Raw genomic sequence first — 22,611 nt, 5'->3', positions numbered from 1 at the left:
GAGAATTAGCCCATAGTATCCATCTTGGATGTAAAGCTTTAGCATTAGGAATGCTAGTCTTTGTAGCGGCCTCTAAGGCTGGTACCGGGGTTACTACAATTATGCGTTTCCCCTTAGCCAGTGCTCTTTCTGTCGCTACAGCAGTCTGTACTGCTGTCAGAATTTTTTCTGTAGAAGCAAAAGGCAATTCTGGGTTTGTGTACAGGTGTGATTTGTATGCTATGGGTACTGTTTCTCCTTCATTGAAGGTTAGGTAAGTATACCCAGATTGACCCGCTATAACACGGATCACCAGATTGCGTACGTTTACGCGTGTCTGCAAGTATTTAGAAGCTATCATGTCAGCTTGTAGAGGAACGTAGGATATCTGTGTGTTCCTGTGTTCATTGCCTAACTGAAAAATCAGGTCTTATTAAGTCGTAGATAGCCTTTACTTTTTCTGCGTAATCTAAAATGTATGTCCTGCCAAAGTTTAGGAATCCCAGGATTGATTGTAAATGTTTCAAAGATTTAGGAGGTTGTAGAAGCGCACACTTTTCTAAAAAGTTAGCTGCCAGGCTTTTTCCTTCACTTGAAAGCTCATGTCCAAGAAATAGGACATTGAGGTGGGCTTTTTTTGATTTTTTTAAAAGTTGAAAATGTAGCCCTCAGAGGCGAACCCCAAAACTATGGTGCTCACTCTGGTCAAGTGCTCCTCTAAGTCATCGTCCGTCAGATAAATATCATCCACATAGGACAATGGCTTGTCATCCAAATTTTGAAGTAACTCAGTTACTCTAGCCGAGAAAAACTCAGGGCTATTCTTATACCCTTGTAGGGGTCGACAAAATTAACGATGAGAGCCTAATGCGGAAAATGCGATAAAATACCTGCATTCAGGTGTAATATTTTGGCAGAAGAATCCATGGGAAATATATGGTGTTGTTTTTTATTTTTTCCGCACAATTTTATTCGTTAATGCGGCACTATGTGCATTCTGCACTGCAAATGTTTTAGTGCATGTGTTCAGATGTCTGTAGTCTAAAACTAGACAATATGAATTTATCGGCTTTCATGACAGGAAACAAAGGATTATTCATTGAGGAGGTGCAAGTTTCTACTACACCATGGTATTCAAGGTGATCTAAGATCTCCCTGACCTGTTTTTTCGCTTCCTGTTTTATTGGGTATTGTCCTTGTGGAACTGGAGTAGCTTTTACTGGTATTACATGGTGTGGTGACTCAGTATCCCATCCAACATAGTTGTGATATAGTCTTAGAGCGAAGGGTTCAGCCCACTGCCGTGAGCATGTGTGTTTTAAATATTTCGGAAAGTGGTCGGAAAAAAATGGTAAAATTACCCTTTCTCCCTTTGTGCACTCTATAACAATTGCTGGCAACCAATCTTTTTCAGCTAAAAGGATGTCATAGCTGTAAGTCAGGTTCTCCCAAGAGAAACCTTTAACTTTTCTGGGTTAGTCCCCCTCCATTTGGAGTGTTATCTTATGTAACCTATGAGGGACACTTACCCTCGTATCAGATGCTTCCACAGTTATGTGCTCATTCAAATCCACTGTCACCAGAAATTCCATCAGGTTCTGGCACACTATTGTTACTTCTGCTGCGCTGTCTAGCATCGTCAGAGCCCATTCCCCGTTCAGAAGTTATGTCCTCAGAATTCTGGGCATGTCTAACTTTGAGACCTGCTACCTTCTTCTTTTTACATTGAGGTTTTGATTTTGCTTTTCTTCTTTTTTAGACGTGTAGCTTGAATTGCTTTCCATGTCTCTGGACTTCGTACGCTCTTCTTGTCTGTGTTTAGACCATTCTTCCCTCTCAGAGTTTCTTGGTAAATCTTGAAAGGAACTAGAGAAACATGTCTCAGTATCCAGATACCTATCAGGTTTTTTAATGTTATGTCTATTCCTACGATTGTACCTCCTTTCGGAGGGCTCCTGTTGAGGAGACCCACTCCTGGACTGAGATCTATTTTGTCTATTCATTTTATTTTTATTGTTATTGTCCCATTTCTTCTTAGAAGAATCAGGTGCTTGGTTGGTGTTATCCTTTTCAGGACCACTCATGAGTTGAGGTTTTAATGCTCTAGCTCCCAAACTATCTCTACCCAATTCAGCATAGGCGTCTTCAATAATTTTAGGTTATTCACGTTCCTGTTGTAAAGGAGTGAAATCCCTCAGGCATTGGCGTATTGCCACTGCTGCTGCCTCCCCTTTTATATTTGCTAATATTATAGCTGATACCTGCTTAGCAATTTCATCCCTAAGTTCAGAGCAGGTTCTGCTCCATACTCTATATTTGTCTTAATACGTCTGGTATTACTGCTAATGACAGGATACCAGGAGTTCTGGTGTACATGGCAGCGAAAACTGTACCCCAAGTGGTACAATTCTCTATCTGGGGAGCTATCCCCATTGGCAAGCAGATTGTAAGCACTCTGTGTTTTTTTGAGGGCTTGTATGTGGAAATACTACCTCTAGATGTGCAATATTCTGAGCTATCCAGAATGGCATTTGTTCACATTTAGTGGGCATTTTATCCATAACGGCGTGTAGCGTTTGTGCTGTAATTTTTGTTGCATTTCCCTAAATGCGTCCTGCTTATGTAGCTCTTGTTGGCTGAATTGTAAGTGTTCTCATCACAAATTGTGTTAAGGTTCTGTACATTTTTATTACTTCTTTATGAAGTTGACGTAAATCTGCTACGGGCATTGTGTCAATGTCTGGATGCGGTGTGTAAGCCGCTAGGACTGGCCAAGTAGCTCAGTATGGGGAAGGGCGCCTTTAAACCAGTTTATATGATCCAGGTAGGCGAGTGGAATTTCAATGTCCTCATATGTACAGTTTTCATATGGTGATTCTTCTTCAGTGTAAGAATGAAATGTATGTGTTTGTGCATCTGCTGGTGGGACTCTAACCCATGAATAGAATACCTCTCTGCTATATGAGTCGTGTGCCTCAATCACGAAAGTGACTGTCCCACTCCTATCTGGGAAATCATATTCTGCTAGTGGTATGTCTAACATTTTCTGAAATCTTTATTTCCCCTTCTTCTTCCTCCCTATTTGCGGGTGCACAATGTGCTAGCGCATTGACGTCTTCTTCAGTCATTATTGTGAACAAGGAAAAGTTTCAAAGAGGAGTTTCAAGGAAACTGAGATACGTTTTTATGCACAATAAGAATTGTTTGTCCTTCAAGCTTGATAAACCTACAGCCAATAAATAGGGATTTAACCTTCTCAGCTGTGGCAGGATAGTTCCCTTCCCACTTCAGACGTCTTTGAAGAAAATGTGAATAGGGTTCTCTGAGAAAAGCACGACTGAACTACTCAGTTTTGATTGTTAAATAAGCACCAAACCAGTGTTGGCGCGGCCATGTTGAGTAGTTTCTATAACCCAATATAAGACCTGCGCGTTTAGACAACATACACTGTGGGCTTGGTGTCCAAACTGATTCTGGACACCCCCACCGGGCATGTCAGCCTGTATATACCAGCTAGCTCACAGTGCCCATAGAAACCCCTCTTACCAAGGAGAGAATAGTTCTTGGCAGCTATCGAACATGACAACTCTGTCCCATCAGGGATCGTGGAAACAATGCTACTTTTCGTTCAGTCACTTGTGCTCACTTTGTATCAGATAAAGATACACAGAATAAACAATGGGGACGTTTCTCAATAAGTATTTATTGAACCAGCGTCATTCTAGTGTAAAATAGGTGTGCTGAAACAACCATTAGACAGTAACAGATATAAATGAGTATAAGCACTAACAAAGTAAAAGGATGGTATATTTCTATCATAGTGCTAAAACAATAAATACAGGCAAGTATAAAAATATATTACAGTAATAAAAGTGTACTCCTATGATGTGACCCTAACTAGATGTACCTAAGTGTACCTAGCATGCATGTAGATGTGGAGCCAAGAATCCCTCTAGGCTAAAGTCAACCCCATTACCTAAAGTGGGACCCTGTCTTGGTCTCAAGATTGGCACCCGCGAAGGTTGTGAGACCACTGCGAGCTGGAGTGTCTGCGTGCCGGAGCCTCAGCGTCTCGCGTCAGTGTGTCGGCATGGAAGTCCTTTTCTCCTCTCTCTACCTTAGCAAGAGATGGTGTATATATACCCAAAGTGATACCCCCTGGGGATATACCTAGCAGTGTCATGTCGGACTGCGATGACGGAAGGAATGACCCTTATACATAGTATTATGCAGAAGATGGTAGGCCTGCTGTCCAGCTGTGATTCTAAGAATCATCATGCATAATGAATGAGGCTTAAGTTTTCGGAGAAAACCTCAGGTCCTCTAGTCATTACTGTAACTAGGTAAAATGTCAGTCCTAAGAACCTCTATGCAGTGTAATAACAGGGCAATGTAGCTGAAAGGTGCATTTAGTACCTGAGCCAAAATTGGGATACCTATATAGAACATATCATATTCTCCCTACGGACTTTGGTTGGGGGTTGAGGGGGCACCTATGATGCCCCCCTGTTAATTCCTGCACCGTGTGGCAGGCACCAGGGATTAACTGAATCTCCCATTTCTCTATGGGCACTTGTGCTACGGCTGGTTTACGCCCGTAGCACAAGCTCCCATAGAGAAATGGGAATATTCAACTGTGCAGTCGCATTGTAATTGCGGTGTCGGGACCGGCGACCGAGGTCTGTCAGTCCCGAGACCCAGACTGTGTTGGCGAAATAGTAATGAGGCTCAAAGTGGTATATGCATGACGCAGGGCTCTCATAAAGATTCATGAAGCCACAGAAAGCCACCGGGCTTGGCTTTGGGTGGCCTCATAAATCATGAGTAAGGCGACGCAGCCAAAATTGCTGCATTGCTTTACTCTGCGCTCGGGAGACATTCCATGTGCGTTGCATGGGTTTTCCCATGCAACACCCATGGAATCTGATGATGTCCCAGATTTACAAACTGATGTAATCTTGGGGAAGCTCCAAATCCTTATACCTTCTGAGGTGAGGCGTAAAGAGGAAAAATATGTTAATTTCTCCTCGTGTTTTCTCATTCCATGTGTGCTGCATTGTGCAGCACACAGAGAAAGAGGAAAATGACTCGTTGGATTGTTTTTGTGCGGGAAAGTTCCCCTTTCTGCACAAAAACAATCCTGCTTGCAAAGGAGACAACCTTGCACCATGGTGCAAGGTTGCCTGTGTTGGGGCTACTCTGCCAAAATGGCACCAGCTAAGGCAGAAATGGACAGGAATGCACCATATTGCTTAAATACAGTGCATTCCTGCCCTTTCACTTTGGGTTAGGGCAGCACAGTCATGTGCCTAGCTGCACTGCTCTACGCCAAAATGCCACAAATGAGGCCCTTTGTGTTTAATTTGATTTTTTTGACAGTTTGGAGGATGCTATTTAAGGTCTATGTTTATGTGTCATTTATGTTGAAAGATTCTTTTTTAAGTGTATATAATTTGATTTCATATTTTGGTAGTTAATGTTTTTTGTATTTATGCTTCTTTATCAATTTATATTATTTGTATTTGTTTACTCAGTTTAATATGTAGTATATTTGTTTTGTGACTACATAGGTGACCTGCTCCAGGACACCCCCACGCCGCACGGCCCACCAGCTGTAGGCGCGGCCCTCCCCCAGCGCCACAGTTCCATCCCTGGCCTCAGGTGCCCCCTCGCTGCTGCTCGCTATTTTCGCCCGTTTTTTTCCGCTTTTTGCCCCTCTGTGCCCAGCTGTCAGTGTCCTGTATTTCTACTGCGATTTACTGTTTAGTGCTTCTTTTTTGTAAATAGGACTATTGCGCCTTGTATTTTTGTCACGGTTCCCCCAGTGTGAACTCCCCCTCCGCTCCCCGCTTCCCGCCGCTGCTCCCTCGCGGCCCCGCCCCCTTTAATTTCTGTCAACCCCATTGGCCTCCCGCCTCCCAGCTGCTCCTCCCTCCCACTTCGCCTTAAATGGAACCCACGCGCATGCGCAGCGTTCACGCGCAGCGGACGGGCCGATTGTGTGCCGAAGGCGCACCAAAGGCAAGCCCGTCTGCGCCCATCCGCGCCTGGACCGCGCCCAGCGCCAGGACCCCTGGCCCCCGTCGACGCCAAACCACACGATGGACCTATGACGCCGCCACCCTCAATGCACTCAACGCCGGCCGAACCCCCGCCTGCTACCGAGCCCCCCCGAAACGCACCCACGGACCCTTCACCTGCCAAGCCTGCAAATTCACCTGCCTCCGGACCTGCACCACACCCGACAAGCCGAGCACCAGCAGCAACCACCTCAAGTGCATCCTGTTCAAAACACCCGCTCCGTCCACAGACGCGCCGTTGAACTCTGGAACCTGCTCGGCACAACATCACCAGACGTCGCCTTCCTCACAGAAACCTGGATGAATGCCTCCTCAGCACCTGACATCGCCATAGCCATCCCGGACGGATACAAGATCACCCGAAAGGACCGCATCAACCAGACTGGAGGAGGAATCACCATCGTACACAAGAACACCATCCGCATCACGACCAACCCCGACGACACCTTCACCGCCGCCGAACACCTCCACTTCCAGATACACACCGACCCCAAGACCACCCTCAGAGGCACCCTCATCTACAGACCCCCGGGACCACGCACCCAATTCAGCGAAGACATTGCCGACTTCATCAGCCCGCACGCCCTCCCCTCCGCTGACTACATCCTCCTAGGGGACCTCAACTTCCACCTGGAGAACAACAAGGACAGCAACACCACCACCCTGCTAGACAACCTCGTTAACCTCGGACTCAAGCAACTGGTGAACACCCCCACCTACTACGTCGGCCACACGCTTGACCCCTTCTTCTCCTCCAGCAAACACATCTCCTTCAGCCACTCCACCGGACTCCATTGGACTGACCACAGCTGCATCCACTTCAGCTTCAGAAGAACCACGACCCACCACCACCCGCAACAGATTCCTCACAGGAGCTGGAGCAAGATCACCGCCGAGCAGCTCGCCACCTCCCTCCGCCAGAACCCTCCCGCCAGCACAACGGACCCCAACGAAGCAGCCAACAACCTCACACAGTGGCTCACCAACTGCGCAGATGACCTCGCACTACTGAAGAACCCTCCCAGCAGACCCGGCAGCAAGAAAGCCCCCTGGCTCACCGACGAACTCAAGATCTCCAAGAAGAACTGCTGCACCCTCGAGAAAGCCTGGCACCACGACCAGACCACAGACAACATAACGCTCTCAAGCACGCCACCCGCAAACAGCACCAGCTGATCCGCACCACCAAGGAGACAGCATTCAAAGAACGACTGGACAACAATGCCCACAACAGCAAGGAACTCTTCAGCATCGTCAAAGAGCTCTCCAACCCCAGCGCCGGAAACAACGACATCACTCCTTCTCAAGACCTCTGGGACTCACTCACCTCGTTCTTCCACCGCAAGATCGCCGATATACACAACAGCTTCGACGCACCAACCATGCACCCAACCACCGAACCAACGCCCCCCACCACCACCATCTGCGCCTGGACCACGGTCAGCACCGAAGACACCACCCGCACGATGAACACCATCCACTCCAGATCGCCAACCGACCCCTGCCCCCACCACGTTTTCAACAAGGCCGACTCCATCATCGCACCCCAACTCCGGGACATCATCAACACCTTTAACACCGCCACCTTCCCGGAGATCTGGGAGCACGCCGAGCTCAGCGCCCTCCTGAAGAAACCAACAGCGGACCCCACCGACCTCAAGAACTACTGCCCCATCTCGCTCCTCCCCTTTCCTGCCAAAGTCATCAAGAAGACCATCAACAGACAGCTTGCCACCTTCCTCAAGATGAGCGGATCCCTCGACCCCTCGCAGTCCGGTTTCCGAGCCCCACCACAGCACCGAGACCGCCCTCATCGCAGCCACTGACGACATCAGATCCCTGCTCGACAACGGGGAAACAGCGGCCCTCATCCTCCTGGACCTCTCTGCAGCGTTCAACACTGTCTGCCACCGCACCCTAGTACAGCGCCTCAACATCATTGGAATCCAAGAGAAGGCACTGGAGTGGATCATCTCGTTCCTCGCCGGAAGAACCCAGAGAGTCCGCCTCCCCCCGTTCAGATCCGGGACCACCGAAGTCATCTGCGGCGTACCACAAGGATCATCACTTAGCCCGACCCTCTTCAACGTCTACATGAGCCTTCTCGCAGCCATCGCATGCAAACACAACCTCAACATCATCTCCTACGCCGACGACACCCAGCAGATCCTCTCCCTCACCAACGACCCCGCCACCGCCAGAACCAGCCTACACGAAGGGATGAAAGATGTCGCCGAATGCATGAAGAACAGCAGCCTGAAACTGAACTCAGATAAGATGGACATCCTCATCCTGGGATCATCGCCCTCCGCCTGGGACGACTCCTGGTGGCCCCCAAACCAATGGACCACGCACGCAACCTGGGCTTCATCCTGGACTCCTCCCTCTCGATGACCAGACAAGTCAATGCCATCTCATCATCATGCTTCAACACCCTGCGCATGCTCCGCAAGATCTTCCGATGGATCCCCACCGAAACCAGGAAGACGATCACCCAGGCACTCGTCACCAGCCGGCTGGACTACGGCAACACCCTCTACGCCGGAACCACAGCCAAACTTCAGAAAAGACTCCAGCGCATCCAGAATGCCTCCGCACGACTCGTCCTGGACATCCCCCGACACAGCCACATCTCCGGCCACCTGAGAGACCTGCACTGGCTCCCCGTCAGCAAGAGGATCACAATCAGACTCCTCGCCCATGCACACAAGGCCCTCCACGACCTGGGCCCCAAGTACCTCAACAACCGCCTGACCTTCTACGCGCACACCCGCCAGCTACGATCGTCCAGTCTCGCCCTCGCCGCCGTACCACGCATCCACAAAGCCACCGCCGGGGGAAGATCCTTCTCCTACCTGGCAGCCAAGACATGGAACTCCCTCCCGATCCACCTCCGGCTGATCCAGGATCATCTCTCCTTCAGGAAGCTCCTCAAGACTTGGCTCTACGAGCAGTAACGGACCCCTCCCCCTCAGCGCCTTGAGACCCTCCCGGGTGAGTAGCGCGCTATACAAATGCCCATGATTGATTGATTGATTGATAATCATTTTTTCAATGTTATTTTTGGTTTATATGTTAACCGCATGCGCGCTAGCGCAATTCCGCTCCTGTGCTGAGTTTTTTAAAACCGCACTTTACGTGACGAGCTGGGCTCGTCATCAGCGTGCGAGGAGGCTACGCCATGACGAGCCCAGCTCGTCATGAGCGTGGAAGGGGTTAAGTAAAATTTTGAAAAATATTTTATTTGTGGTTTGTAAATGTGTGGGCTGTCTAAATGATTAGTTAATAATTATAATTTTTCAAAATGTGTTTAAGTGATATTTTGCAGGGCCACATTGCTGTTTTAGATATTTGTGTTACTTTGTATATTTAATGGATTGACAATATTTTGAAAATCAATATTTTTGCATTCATTACTCTTGTAGTTTAACAAATTTTACAGCAATATTTTGGCTATCAATATTTGTATATTTCTTTTTTTAGTATAGGGTGGCAATAATTTTGTGAATGATATTTTTAAAAATAATATGTTAATTTGATATTGTGATGGTCAATATTCTGTCAAATACCCTGACACAATGCCCAAGCACTATTTCTCTATGACAGTGAGCCAAGTACATGAAAAAATGGCATCTCTAACCACAACATGTAGATGATGGCACCATTTAGTAGGAGATGGACACCAGGCATCAGAATGGAAAATAAATGTAAGATTATATCACGCCTGACATGTAACAGCGTGAGGTCTCCGCACATTCTAAAGTTTCTATCTGGCAACCTTCACGCTGAGATAAGTTATATGAATATGCATGCTATAATTAATAAGAATGCAAAACCAAATGCAAAAACAACAATTGATGGACAGAATGCAGAACAATGTCATACATTTAGGCCCAGATCTCTGTACTGGGGTGAATGTATGACATTGTTCTGCATTCTGTCCATCAACTGTGGTGTTTGCATAATTAATAAGAAGGCACACATTCCAGAATGCAAAGTGGTGTATTGATAAAAGCCACAAATTCCCAAAAGTATCACACAAGGCATGAGCCACTTGACAACCATGATCACATAAATATTTGTTTCTCCCTGTGGAAAAAACAGCTGTCTGTCTGCTGTAGACTTTTATTTTTAAAAGAAATTGATGTATTGATGTTTCCCAAAATCTCAAACTGTTCCAAATATCCAGCCAGTTTTGATTTTTCATTATCTCACATCACTCTGCACACTGGGGTTTGTAGTGCCTACCAGACCTGTTGAATGTCTCTCAAAGACATTCAAGAATGACAGAGAACTTTGCCCACTTTGAGAATCATCTGCAGGATGGAGGTGACGTTCTTATTTATCATCAATTTTATTCGATGGCTTGAAGGGTAACCCACGTGACATCAGGATGCAGATATTCCCAGAAGCAAAGCAAAGCCAGTAAGGATTTATGGCACTGATGGGTTTACAAGTGTAACAGATTCATAGGTAACTAGTTTTCAACGAGGCACAGGTACTTGGTGCAAAGCCTTTCATCAATGTTTGTGGCTCCTTTGCTAATAATGAGGCAGCAACACATCTGGCTGGAGTAGGCATTTTGTGCTTATCTGTTTTGCAGTCTGGAAGCTACTCCTGAGTCTTACACAAACTCTCAGCTGTTTTTTTGGGGCCACAGATGCTTGTGCATCCCCTTCTATAATACTGAAAGCGATGGTTGCACATGCAGCGCCAGTGCGTCCTCAACAGGGCTTTCCCTCATTTGCATGGCGGCGCGTCCCCAGGCCTCTGTGCCGTATCACAGGCGAAGGCGCAGAAGCAAAGAAGTTCTCAGGAGGCTAACTCACAGTGCAACCCCTGATTGCAGCCCTCTGGCAAGGCGAAAGGGGGTCCCATGAACTCCTCAGACATCCCCTTGCAGGTGGGTGCAGTCACCTACTGCATGTGCCTGCAAGAGAATCTCTAATCCCCTTTAAAAGAGCAGCCGGAGTTGTCGCCTGCCTGTGAAACACCGAGCGGCTTCGAAGCAGTAGCTCTGTTTTTCACCTGAATGCGTTGCCCTTAGGGCAGCACGAGTTCACAGCTGCGCAGGGGGCAGCGGGTTCACCGTAATACAGCGCATTTCCTTGATTGCGCCGGGGGGCGCACCTTTTAAAAGGTATGCCCAGCGCAATCAAGAAAAATGGGCCTTCTGCACAATATGGCCACATCTGGGTTAACGTATCATGTAAGGTTATTGTCTGTGATGTAATAGGGATGTGTCAAAGAGTGCGTGATGTCACACCATAATGGAAATCACCCATGTTTAATCACATATTAACTAGGTAAAATTGAACATCTGAACAGGGCGGGTGCCAGTACATACCTGGAAAGACATGATCGATATACCACGCCAGCACCCAATACAGAAAGGCATCAATGAGCATCATGACGATGGAGAACAGGAAGCTGTATTGATCGCCCTCTACCGGGCTGGCCCGGATGTTGCCCCACTGCAGCCCAAGGCCTTGTTCTTCATAGCGAGACAGATACTCGGTTCCAAACCCAAAAGCTACGGGAGACAGGAAGCTCTGCAATAAAGGAAAGGTGGAGTTCACGAAATTCACTTCAATGCAAAGATTTTGTGTTTATGTCAAGAAAGGAGGCTAGTATCATGCAAAACTCTGTAAAGCCACTCCACACCAGCATCTTTAGAGCATTAGAGAGTACAATTCTATAAAGAATGTCTTCTTTAGTACATCATGTGCCATTCCAGAATCTTCCTTTTTCAATGCTGCTCCTCAGGCAGAAACATATGTTTCTTTTTTTACCTGTTGTTTGAGTGGTATTTGGTTCTGAGTGTAGTATGAGCATTTGACTGTTTTAGGAAGATCAGAACTATGGTTCATCTACATTGGTATATGTTGCATCTAAGGATTGACTGTGGGAATGTGCTTACCTTGGTGCCCCAGTTATGGAGCTGAATGAATGCCTAGGAGTTAAACCTTGCGGAATTCAATCTTAAACCCGGTAGGTTTTATCCATTTCAGTCAATGAGGTTTTGCCCGAAAGTTCCCATTCCACCTAAGTATGTGTGAAGTTAGTAAAGACGCTTTTTAATTGAGATCAGAGATGGAAAATTAGGGGCTTATTTACAAGCCCCTTGCATCGCCAGTGCGTCACTTTTTCCCATATTAAAAGTGACGCACTGGCGGCGCAAGGGGCTGGTAAATAAGCCCCTCTGTTTTCAGAGTTCAAGAAAAACCAGCAGAATACATTATAAAAAGTGCTGTTAATTCCAAAACATACTCCAAGTTAAAGCTGAGGCTTGCATTCTCTGAAGAAGACTGCTGGTCTCAGAGAGCTGTGGAATGGCCACTCTGCAAGGTCAGTCTGGAGGATCAGCCAGTTACCCTTGAGTTCTGCTCTAATGCCCATACTTCCCAATTTGGACACAATATCTTCTTATTTCACTGGAGGAATTGCAAAGATTTGAAGTTGGTATTCCGACTGGTGGTACCCACGAATAATCACTGGTGGGCCTAATTAGAAGGCCTATGCCAGCTGCGCCGGAGCACATGCTTTCTATTTTTTCCTCTTTAGCCCTCCATATGTGGTCATAAACATGTAAACAATGTCCAATACCTGTCCCTAAGTCAGCAATGTGTGTGAATTACCACACTGGATGCAGGGGGGATGGGGCTAAGCCATAATTTGAGTGGTCGCTAGTCTTACATAAAATAGTATCTAAAGCAGAGAAGCATCATCAGCTTAATGGGGCTGTCTCAATAAATGTAGAAAAGGAAGAGGGAGACTTCTGGCCAATCTAATTTGGAACATTTGCTCGAGCCCATATTACAGTAACACTTATGAACTAGGGCAAAAATTGATAAAAATGAATTGCGGAACTGTTGCTAAAAGTATACTAAATAATTATTGCCCATAAATCAGTTAAAATGTGCTATTGAGATTTTAACAAATAATTCACAGTCCACTAATAACTGTATTTTTCTAATCTAACATGAAGTTAATCTGCTCCATCTTCGCTCTGGTGCAAACCCTAGTGTGCGGCAATTAACATTTTTTTCTTCAGAGCTATCTCTCAAGTAGTATTAATCATGTATACAGGTGTGCAGTGATTGTTTGCACCAGTGCATTGTTTCTGTGATGTACTCCATAACTTTGCACTCCTGTGAAGTGGCAAAATACCACCCAAGTATGCAGGGAGTGTGCAATAATTTACAATGGTTTATTTCTAGACCACTTTTTTAAAAACCGCATTCTGTCACTTAGCGCTACAAAGATGGCCTCAAGTTGCAAGTTGGGTATAGTGCTCAAATCAATCTGTTCAACCAAGCAGAAGATCTGGTCAACCGTGCACTGCGCCAGGAGGAGGGACGGGGGGCCTCCAAGATGGCCAAATAGCCGCATTTATCGCTAGCTCTGCCACCTCAGCTACGATCCTGCTATTATCCTGATAATGCCTGCTATCCAAGACACGAACTGAGACCCTGGATCTTATGGAGACCGAAGGAAGCAGCTGCGGAGTGCATAAAGGAACCCTGGAACAGGTGCAGGCCCAAATATAGGCTCTAAGGGGCGCAGCGGGTCGCCTCACTCTAAAAGGTGGCGAGGAGAGGCTAAGACTGATCCCAAAGGGGCCTGCTGGTAGCCCGGGGCAGAGATCCCCAACTGAAGTGGAGCGGAGGGTGATGGGGACTGAGGGATGTTTCCTCCGGTGGCACGTCCACACGAGATGCCTGTCGTGACCTGGGCACAAGGGCACAAGGACCCTGGATCCGACTGGTGGGGAGGGGGTGAGAACCGGACACAACTTCCGGTCAGGGTAGTGGGGAGGAAGCAGACCAGAAGGGAAATGGGAAGCGACCAGAAGTGGGGTCGGAATCAGAGACAAAGAATACAGCAATAAAGAACCTAGAAACGCTCCTACCTGACTCCTGTGTATTCCTGATAACAGAGACATGACAACCGGCAACGAAGGTGGGATTGAGAAGACCGCGCGTGTGTCAGGGTCCCTTGGGATTGAGAAATGGAGCCAGGAGCCCACCCTGGTCCGAGTGAGGGAAAAGAAGGAACAACATGGGAGCCCACCCCGGCCGCACTGGAAACACGGTAAGAGGCCCCCGACCTGCACCCGATACTGACTTCACAGCTGCCCGCCAATGAAAGTCTGCACGCGAGGACAGCTGCCATCTTAGGGCCAGGCAAAAGCGGCCAATCAGCGTTGCGAAAGGCCCGGCGGCCACCTTCAGGTCAGGCAGAGTCACAAAAAGACCAGTGATCTCGCGAGAGTTGGGCGGCCATCTTAGAATTGGGCCGAACAAGCAGAACAAGGCTACCGCAGCTGGAAGCAACAGCGCCACCAGCCCACAGCAGCATTGCCGGCAAAGACCACGGGGCCAAGGAGAAAATAAAGGCGTATGCCAACGCCAGGAGAGATGCCACTCCATCGCACCTCAAGCAAGGGGATGCAGTGCTGGTATGCCAGCGGCAACTGAGAAAATCGGACAGTCCATTCTCAAAGGAACCTTTAACTGTGACACAGGTGAAAGGGCCCATGATAACAGTGACAGCAGGTGCCTACCGAATAATCGAACAGCTCTCACTTTAAGGAACTAAAGAGCATGGAGGAAGACGGAGGAGACACAACTGCAGGAGACACAGGCACAGACGAGAGACCAGAAGAGGAATGACAGAAAGACAAGAGAGAGACGTATCAAAGAAGAGAATGCAAAAGACCAAAAAGACTGATTGGAGAAATGTAATGATGGAGACAATGACACATCTTTTTCTATATCTCTCTCTCTTTCTCCCTCTTTTTCTCTCTCTTCTCTCTCTCTATCTATACCTCTATACCTCTATGTTTATCACCACCTTCTTCTGTCCTTTTCCTGCAACAAAAGGGGAGATGTCGTGACCTGGGTACAAGGGCACTAGGACCCTGTACCCGACTGGTGGGGAGAGGGGTGAGAACCGGACACCACATCCGGTCAGGGGAGTGGGGAGGAAGCCGACCAGAAGTGGAAAGGGAAGCGGCCAGATGTGGGGTCGGAAGAAGAGACAAAGAATACAGCATCTAATTTTGGTTATTAGGTCAGTTAGCAATAGTTAGCAACAGTTATTCAGAGGTTGTGATGATCAATGGACGGTGGGCTACAGACCCCTCATGTTCTCCTTCTGCTGCATTTGGATCCCGGTGATGGAGTACAGGGCAAGGGGGAGATACTGGATGGTGGAGAGAGGGTCAGCAGGTTGGGGGCGGGTGTGTTCAGTTAGTTCGACATTTCACTCCGTATCAGCGAAAGGCAGCAGGCACGGGTTGCATTCTACAAACACATGGGTCAACGCATGGCCTCACTTAATCCACCCATCACAGTACGTAACAGCCAGGGCAGTTAGAGAACCACCCCCTTACAGTTCTCTCATGGAATGTTAATGGTCTTGGCAACAAGATCAACATGGCCTAGTTGCACAGTACATCGAATACTTACAAGAGATGAACCTAAAGGGGACAAACTGTAAATTACTGGGGAGAGCAGCATACACCATGTTAGCCTATGCGGGATTTACCAACTGGGACCGTGGGGTAACAACATTGATAGGAAAGAATCCCCCCTTTCCTGTAGAAAAAGGTGGGAGTACAGGGTTACCAGGGCAGGACTTCTATGATGTGAATGAGTGTTTATAATTCGTCCTGATTGTAGGCACCCACAATGGCCAAGGTAAAAGATATACTGCTGTAATGGATGTATGACGTTACAACGCATACTTTTACCACGCATACCATTACAACGCGGTATTTACAACGCATACCGTTACAACGCATAGCCCTTAGAGGTGCTGGATAGTGGTAAGTATAATTTTATATTCCAACTCCAGTCCCCGTGGACACTAGGGAAGGTGTTGGATATAAAATTATACTTATTCCCTATCCTAGAGCGCCCTCCAGCGCAATGCGTTGTAATGGTATGCGTGGTAATGCCTGCGTTGTAGTGGTAGTGCGTGGTAAAAACTTCGTTGTAAACGTTGTATACCGCTGTAATACACTTCTACGTTGCACTTCTACGTTGCATATAGTGAGTGGAGACTTTAATGATGTGATGGCCACACACATTGACCGCTCTGGCACTCAGTAACGATCTCCCCATCAATTCGGGCTAGCTAAGTTTGCCAACAGAATGTGCCTTTATGGCCTCTGGCATCAGCAGCACCCTCAGACAGGGCATATTCTTACTTCTCGGACGTGCATAAGATCTACTTTACTTGATTATGTCTTTGTATCTGGGGGGAGGTAGGTGAGGTGTCAAAAGCCAAATATCTTGCTAGGGTTCTCTCAGATCACTCGCCCCTTTACATCTGTATGGGGCGCCTTTGGGGTGGGGCGGTTGCAGGGAGGAAGCTTAATGCACCTGACCTAAAGGACAGGGAGGTGGCGATGGGTCTCAGAGTGGACATGGAGTTGTATCTCATGGAAAACAAACAAATTGTACTGTGGGAGGCCTTCAAGACAGTCGTTAGAGACAGATCTCAGAATGTGATCGCCCCAAAATAAAGGAGGGAGAGGACTGAAGTGGAAGTACTGAAGGACCACATTTTGCAGTTTGAGAGGTCCTGGGTTTCAACCACTGACTCCCTGATGATGAGGCAGATGGCGGCATACCAGGTGGAATACAGAGACCTGGAGCAAGAGAAGGCCAAATAACAAATGACAGCCACCTTGCATCGCTTCTACGAATCAGGCGACAAGGCAGGCAAATTATTAGCATGACTGGGTTGTGGGAACAGGAAGCCCGATGGGTACAGGCCATAGTGAATTAGTCAGGGGACCACCTTCAAACTGATGCCTTGATAATGGCTGAATTTGCACAGTATTATAGGCAATTTTACGCCGCCACACCACTCCACTACCCACAGGCCATTGCTTCATCTTTGACTTCGATCACTACAACAATTCTGGAAGCGTAGGCATGTGAGTCATTGGAGTCAGAATTCATGTTAAAGGAGGTACAGGATGCTATAACTAAATTACGAACAGCAATGACACCAGGCCCCAATGGACTCCCAGCTGAGTTTTATAAAAGGTACATCAAATTAGTAGGATCGCATCTTCTGAATCTGTTACGGGAGGGGAGGAGAAAGGGGTACTACCACTTGACCTTTGGAAAGCAACAATAGAGGTCCTTCCCAAGAAGGATAGGTGCAAGTCATACTGCCCGATCTCCCTACAAAGTGTAGAGACAAAAGTACCGGCCACCATTCGGGCGGCGTGGCTCTTGTGGGCCATTACTCGATTGATACATTGTGACCAATCGGGATTAATAACCAGTAGATTGGGCCATCATAATCTGTAATGCACACATATCTGGTTGACAACTGTAAGAGGCCGCCGGCTTCTCCATATATTCCTATTGTTAGACACTGGTGAAAGCGTTTGACGGTATCCATTGGCCCTTCTTGGAGCATACAATTCTGAAGTTTGGCTTTGATCCACAATTTCAAAGCTAGGTAGTGGTGTTGTATAAAAACCCAGTGGCCACAGTCAGAGTGAATGGGAGAATGTTTGAGGAATTTCCCCATACAGAGGGGGATCAGACAAAGGTGCCCCCTCTCTGCGTTATTATTCACCCTCACATAGCAATCCCTGGCCTGTGAGGTTAGCTAGCACCAGAGCATACATGGGTTTCGAATCTTGTTCAATGAAGCAACAGAGGTGAAACTGTCTCTTTATGCAGATGGCATGCTCCTCTTTGTGACAGAGCTAAATACAACTATTCCATCCCTTTTTGAGGTGCTAGAGAGCTATGAGGCCCACTCAGGACATACAATAAACTGGGGGAAATCAGTGTTATATGTCCCACATGACCCTCTGGGAACCCTACCTCTTCCACAGGGTCTCCGATTAACCATTGAAGTCTTTCTCTACCTAGGGATCTTTATGATTATGTACAGGGAGCTTTGGCCAGAAGTAATATTGGAAGAGTACTTATACATTTCTTGACAGATGTGGATAGATGGAGGACACTCCCCCTCTCACTGATGGGACATACTGCCTTATTTGAAATGATCACCCTGCCTAAATTGTTGCATGCACTTCAAAACACTTACTATCGTGAGGCCCAGTCAGTTTTCACCAGGGCCAACATAGGGTTGGGATGGAGGACACCCCCCGGATATCACTCCGAACCCTGTAACGGTCCCAATAAAATGGGGGTTTGGCTGTCCCTGATATTGACGGTTATTACTGAGGGGCTCACTTATCAGTTATTGGATATACTCCCCCCAGTATCACCCCACGTTTTGCCTGGAGCATGCAGGCCTGGAGAAACGCACACACCTACATTATTTATACGGGCGGTGGTATTCAGAGCCTAGCGCTGACAATACAGGTATCTTTGTTGGCATGGCATAGGGCTACAAGAATGTTGGGTTGGACATACAAAATTACTTGAGAATTACCGCTATGGAGGGGTAAGTGGTTAAGGGAGGTCTTCAAGCTTCATAGTTTTGGGAACTGAGACACAATAGGCATTTCTAAAATTGGAGATGTACTTGAGGATGGGAGGCTCATGCTGTTCTCATCGATACGATGCAGAGTATGAGTTTTACTAGGCTCAATTTTTTAAGTATGTGCAAGTTTTCCATGCCTGGTGGGAAGAGGCGCCGGACGGGGCTGACAACTGGGAATATGTCCCCTTGAGAGATGCATTTTGATGGAGGCATTGGGCAGTGGTGCCATATTCCATACATACAAGGCCATAAACAACAACATGCCCAAATTGTTGACACACTTGAGGAAGGGATGGAAACGAGACCTGAGTATAATGGAGGAGATTGACTGGGAAGCAGCAGCGATGCAGCCAAGGGAGGTTGTGATCAAGGTGCATCTACGACTAATCTAAACCAATTTCAGGTACTACACGGGGTCTATTATGATTGCCAGGAATTACATATTATGGCTAGAGCTCCTACACAATATGGGATTGTCATCACATACAGACACACAGGAATGAGATCATCCAGGAACTCTCACATATATGGGACTCAAAGTTCCAGCTTGACCCTAAAGATGTTCTATTTGGAATCCCTAATAATGTAGACCTCCCACGATCTAAACTCCGGTTTAGTGCCTTGGGCCCAGTGGTAGCCAAGAGAGATATAGCAAGACACTGGGGAACCCTGGAGGCTACCGGGGTGCAGGAATGGACCTGTATATGGCGGGCGAGAAGGTAACATAGTTTGAGGGAGAAGGGGTTGGTTTCCCAGAATAGCCGTAGTAATGTTTTCTTGTGTTGGATATGTGTACTTTGATACCTGGATATATGTACTGATCACTACGTAACGGAGTTTGTATACTTGTAGAATGTCTCGCTGAAGTGGGCGCTTGTTGCACATGACTATCCTACGTTTCATTTTGGTCTGAATAAATACTGTGCATCATCTGTAGTGAATCAAACTTAGGAAAAGCTTTAATGATTTCAATAAACATGAGTAAAAGAGTAATAATTATAGCTGCATGGTATGAAATCACTGCTCTCAATAGCTCTCTACATGCACTGTTTGTTTTTTGTTGACATGCTCTCATACAGAGCCCCTTTGCCCTACCTGACCTCCAGATCCATACACGATAAACTGCATACAGGCTTGTATCAAGCTACCCAGGAGGTCAGTAACCCCACAGAGGACGGGGCCACAGGCTGGGTGTGTTCTCATTTAATATGAGGTTACAGGCTGAGTGTGACCTCATTTAGTATGAGGTTAGAGGCTGAGTGTAACATCACACAGGGAGAGACCACAGGCCGAGTGTGCCATCACAAAGGGAGAGGATGACATCAGTGAACAAGTAAGCAGGTCCAGTGCTACACAGAAGACGATGCTGAAAGATGAGTGTGACACGAGTGAATGACACTGTAAGTTGAGTGTTACACATGGGTCGGCTGGAAACCAAAATCAGCCCTAGCAAACCAATAGCACAACATGCAGGAAGCCTCTGCTAGACTGGGGCTATGTGAACATGCTTGAGGCTTGACAGCCCATCTTACTATCAAAGCAGACCCTTAACCTGCAGCCTACAGATCAGGTGCCAGAGATGCATCATGGCAAGGCCGTCCCTGGTGTTACTTTATGTAGGACAATCGTGGCAGAACTGGACAAAACTGCAGGCTGAGTTTTACATCACTTAGGATGACAATGCTGGCCATGTGTGACTTTATGAAGGACAAAGCTGCAACCTGAATGTGATGTCACTGAGGATGAGGTCAGATGCCAAATGTGACTTCACTGCTGAGTTTGAGTTTGACATCATGGAAATGATAAATGGACTCTCCAAGCACTCAATGCGTCAAATGATACGTTGTAATTAGAATATCCACTAATCTTTATTCGAACATCCAAACACTTCACTTTCCTGTTAAGTTCCTTGCCCATTGCTGTTAAGTTCCTTGCCAACACGTGTTTCGTCTGTTATTTAAATTTTAATAAGACTTAATCACGGCTGAAACATAAAGATAACAGCGTTGTGAGGAATGGGGAAAGATCAAGTAAATTGGAGTAAGGAAGGGATATGATAATATATCCAGTCCCATCACCGGGATCCATCACCCAAGTTGGGCCGTGAGCGTCCCTCACAAAATTTCAAGTACCGAAGTTGACTTGTGAGTTAAGAAATGAATTAAAGAAAGTAAGATAAACAAAACATAGATCAATGAGATGAGAGAATAGGAGAATATATAGTGCTGGAATTTTATTGATTTGCGTTCAATTAAGCATAAGGTCACCACTTAATCCCAAGATATGTTGTAAATAACTAAGTACAGTATGCTACTAAGTCGTGCATGGCCGCCTCATATTTATAAGAAAAGGGGGGGAGCTTACCCTCAAAAGCAATCTCAATGCACCCATAAATTATATGAGGGACTGTATCAAGTTAGCAGTAAAGTAATCTGAAAGTTCAAAGAAATCTCTAATTACATACTGTCACATAATATATATTTCAGATCGAAATTATCAATACTAACACGTTGCTTACCTAATATTCCAAAATAACTGTTGCAAGTGATTATGGTATATCAGCAATGCATCACTGTATTTGTGAATGAAGAAATGTAGCACTACGTAAGCTACGTTCCTAACGTTACCCGTGTTGTTATTCTAAGTAGCCATGAGAAAACTAAGTAGGCTTCTTCTTACCCAAAATTGGTTACTCTTAACTACACAATTATTCGATTGAATAGTTCCATCATTAACCAAACCGTTCTCTTATCCTCCACGCTTACTGTAAAAAGACAATCGTTCCTGCTGTGTATTGGGTCCATGGCATTCAGCATGGGTGCCATATTGGTTGTCCTATTTATACCTGCGTGGTAAACGATCGCATCCTTTCTTACCACACAGTATAGCCACCTTGTCATGCATATGATATTGCCCAAATCACTGTGTGTCAAATGGACAATAAGTCACAGGTGTGATATGTATACCTATTTAGTCGAGTATGACATTGTGAAGAGCACAAAGTAAATAACCATGTAAATTACCATGGCTTGATAGCGTAATAATAAGTTCATATTATCCAATGTTCTTCATTGTACTTTCTCAGATAACGGGAAACGAGATGACCTTCAAAGTTTCTCCATTCTATTCTGTATCTATAAATCCGACTATTAGTTTTCGAGCTACCTGTGTCTATTTGCATCGAAAGACGCCGCCATCTTGTAATAGACTGGTAGTCAGAGAATCAGATTATGATACATAGACCTATTAATATGAGCCGAGGACCGAATTGTTTGAGGTGTGACCATCCTGCTTGCTAAAGATTCAGAATACTAATTTGACCAGTAATTCACCCAAGTAAAAAGATAAAATCTGTGATTAAGACGATAGAACAAGAAGTGACAGAAAGATGAGACATAATGATCCGATGGCAGTAAATCTGCTCCATCTTAAATCTTGATGGGCATGCATTACCATGTAAATGCTGACTTGTTATACATATTACTACAATTTCATACACTATTCAGGGTGTACAGTTAAGGACAGTAAACTTAAATCCCTTCAAAATCCCAACAAGACAAAATTACAGTACATTGAGAGTCTTGCATATATGATTCCACTATTATTGTCTTAGTGGATATACATTGTGTCTGGGGAGTAGCCTCTGATGACGAACATTCACCATATTTCAACGATGTTATACATCTAAGTTGCAAGTACAATGTTCCCAATCTCCAGTAATATGTCATACTTAATTGCAAAATTATTCCAACACCACTAATCTTGACATGGAGTTATTACTCACATTTCCTAAGCATTTCACAGTACAGACGTGCCATTGAAATGACTTAGTCTCTATGCATTGTATTTAGGGAATAACCTCTGACGATGGACATTAACCATATTATGAGTTTATACATCGAAGTTGCCGATATGATGTTCCCTATCTCTAGTGCCGATATCACACTAAAATATAAAATTATTCAAACACCACTAATCTCGACATAGAGTAAATAAAATAATTTAGTCTCCTAAGAAGTAATGCAGCTCACGGTCTATGTTCAAACCGTGATCTACAGCCTTA

The 22,611-nt window shown here is 46.1% G+C and overlaps 1 protein-coding gene across 1 annotated transcript in view; it reads right to left on the bottom strand.

The window, feature by feature from the left end:
* ABCA4 (ATP binding cassette subfamily A member 4) overlaps positions 1-22,611 on the bottom strand; it is a 1,055,123-nt gene that overhangs the window by 588,642 nt on the left and 443,870 nt on the right. Inside the window, exon 14 of the mRNA XM_086957892.1 lies at positions 11,407-11,611. Within this exon, the coding sequence (XP_086814018.1) occupies positions 11,407-11,611 (205 nt within the window). The remainder of the gene's footprint in view (positions 1-11,406; positions 11,612-22,611) is intronic.

This window comes from Lissotriton vulgaris, chromosome 1_1 (assembly GCF_964263255.1).
Source record: "Lissotriton vulgaris chromosome 1_1, aLisVul1.2, whole genome shotgun sequence".
NCBI classification, from domain to species: Eukaryota; Metazoa; Chordata; class Amphibia; order Caudata; family Salamandridae; genus Lissotriton; species Lissotriton vulgaris.
The sequence above is the reverse complement of the archived record's forward strand: the minus strand, read 5'-3'. Positions and strand labels throughout refer to the sequence as shown.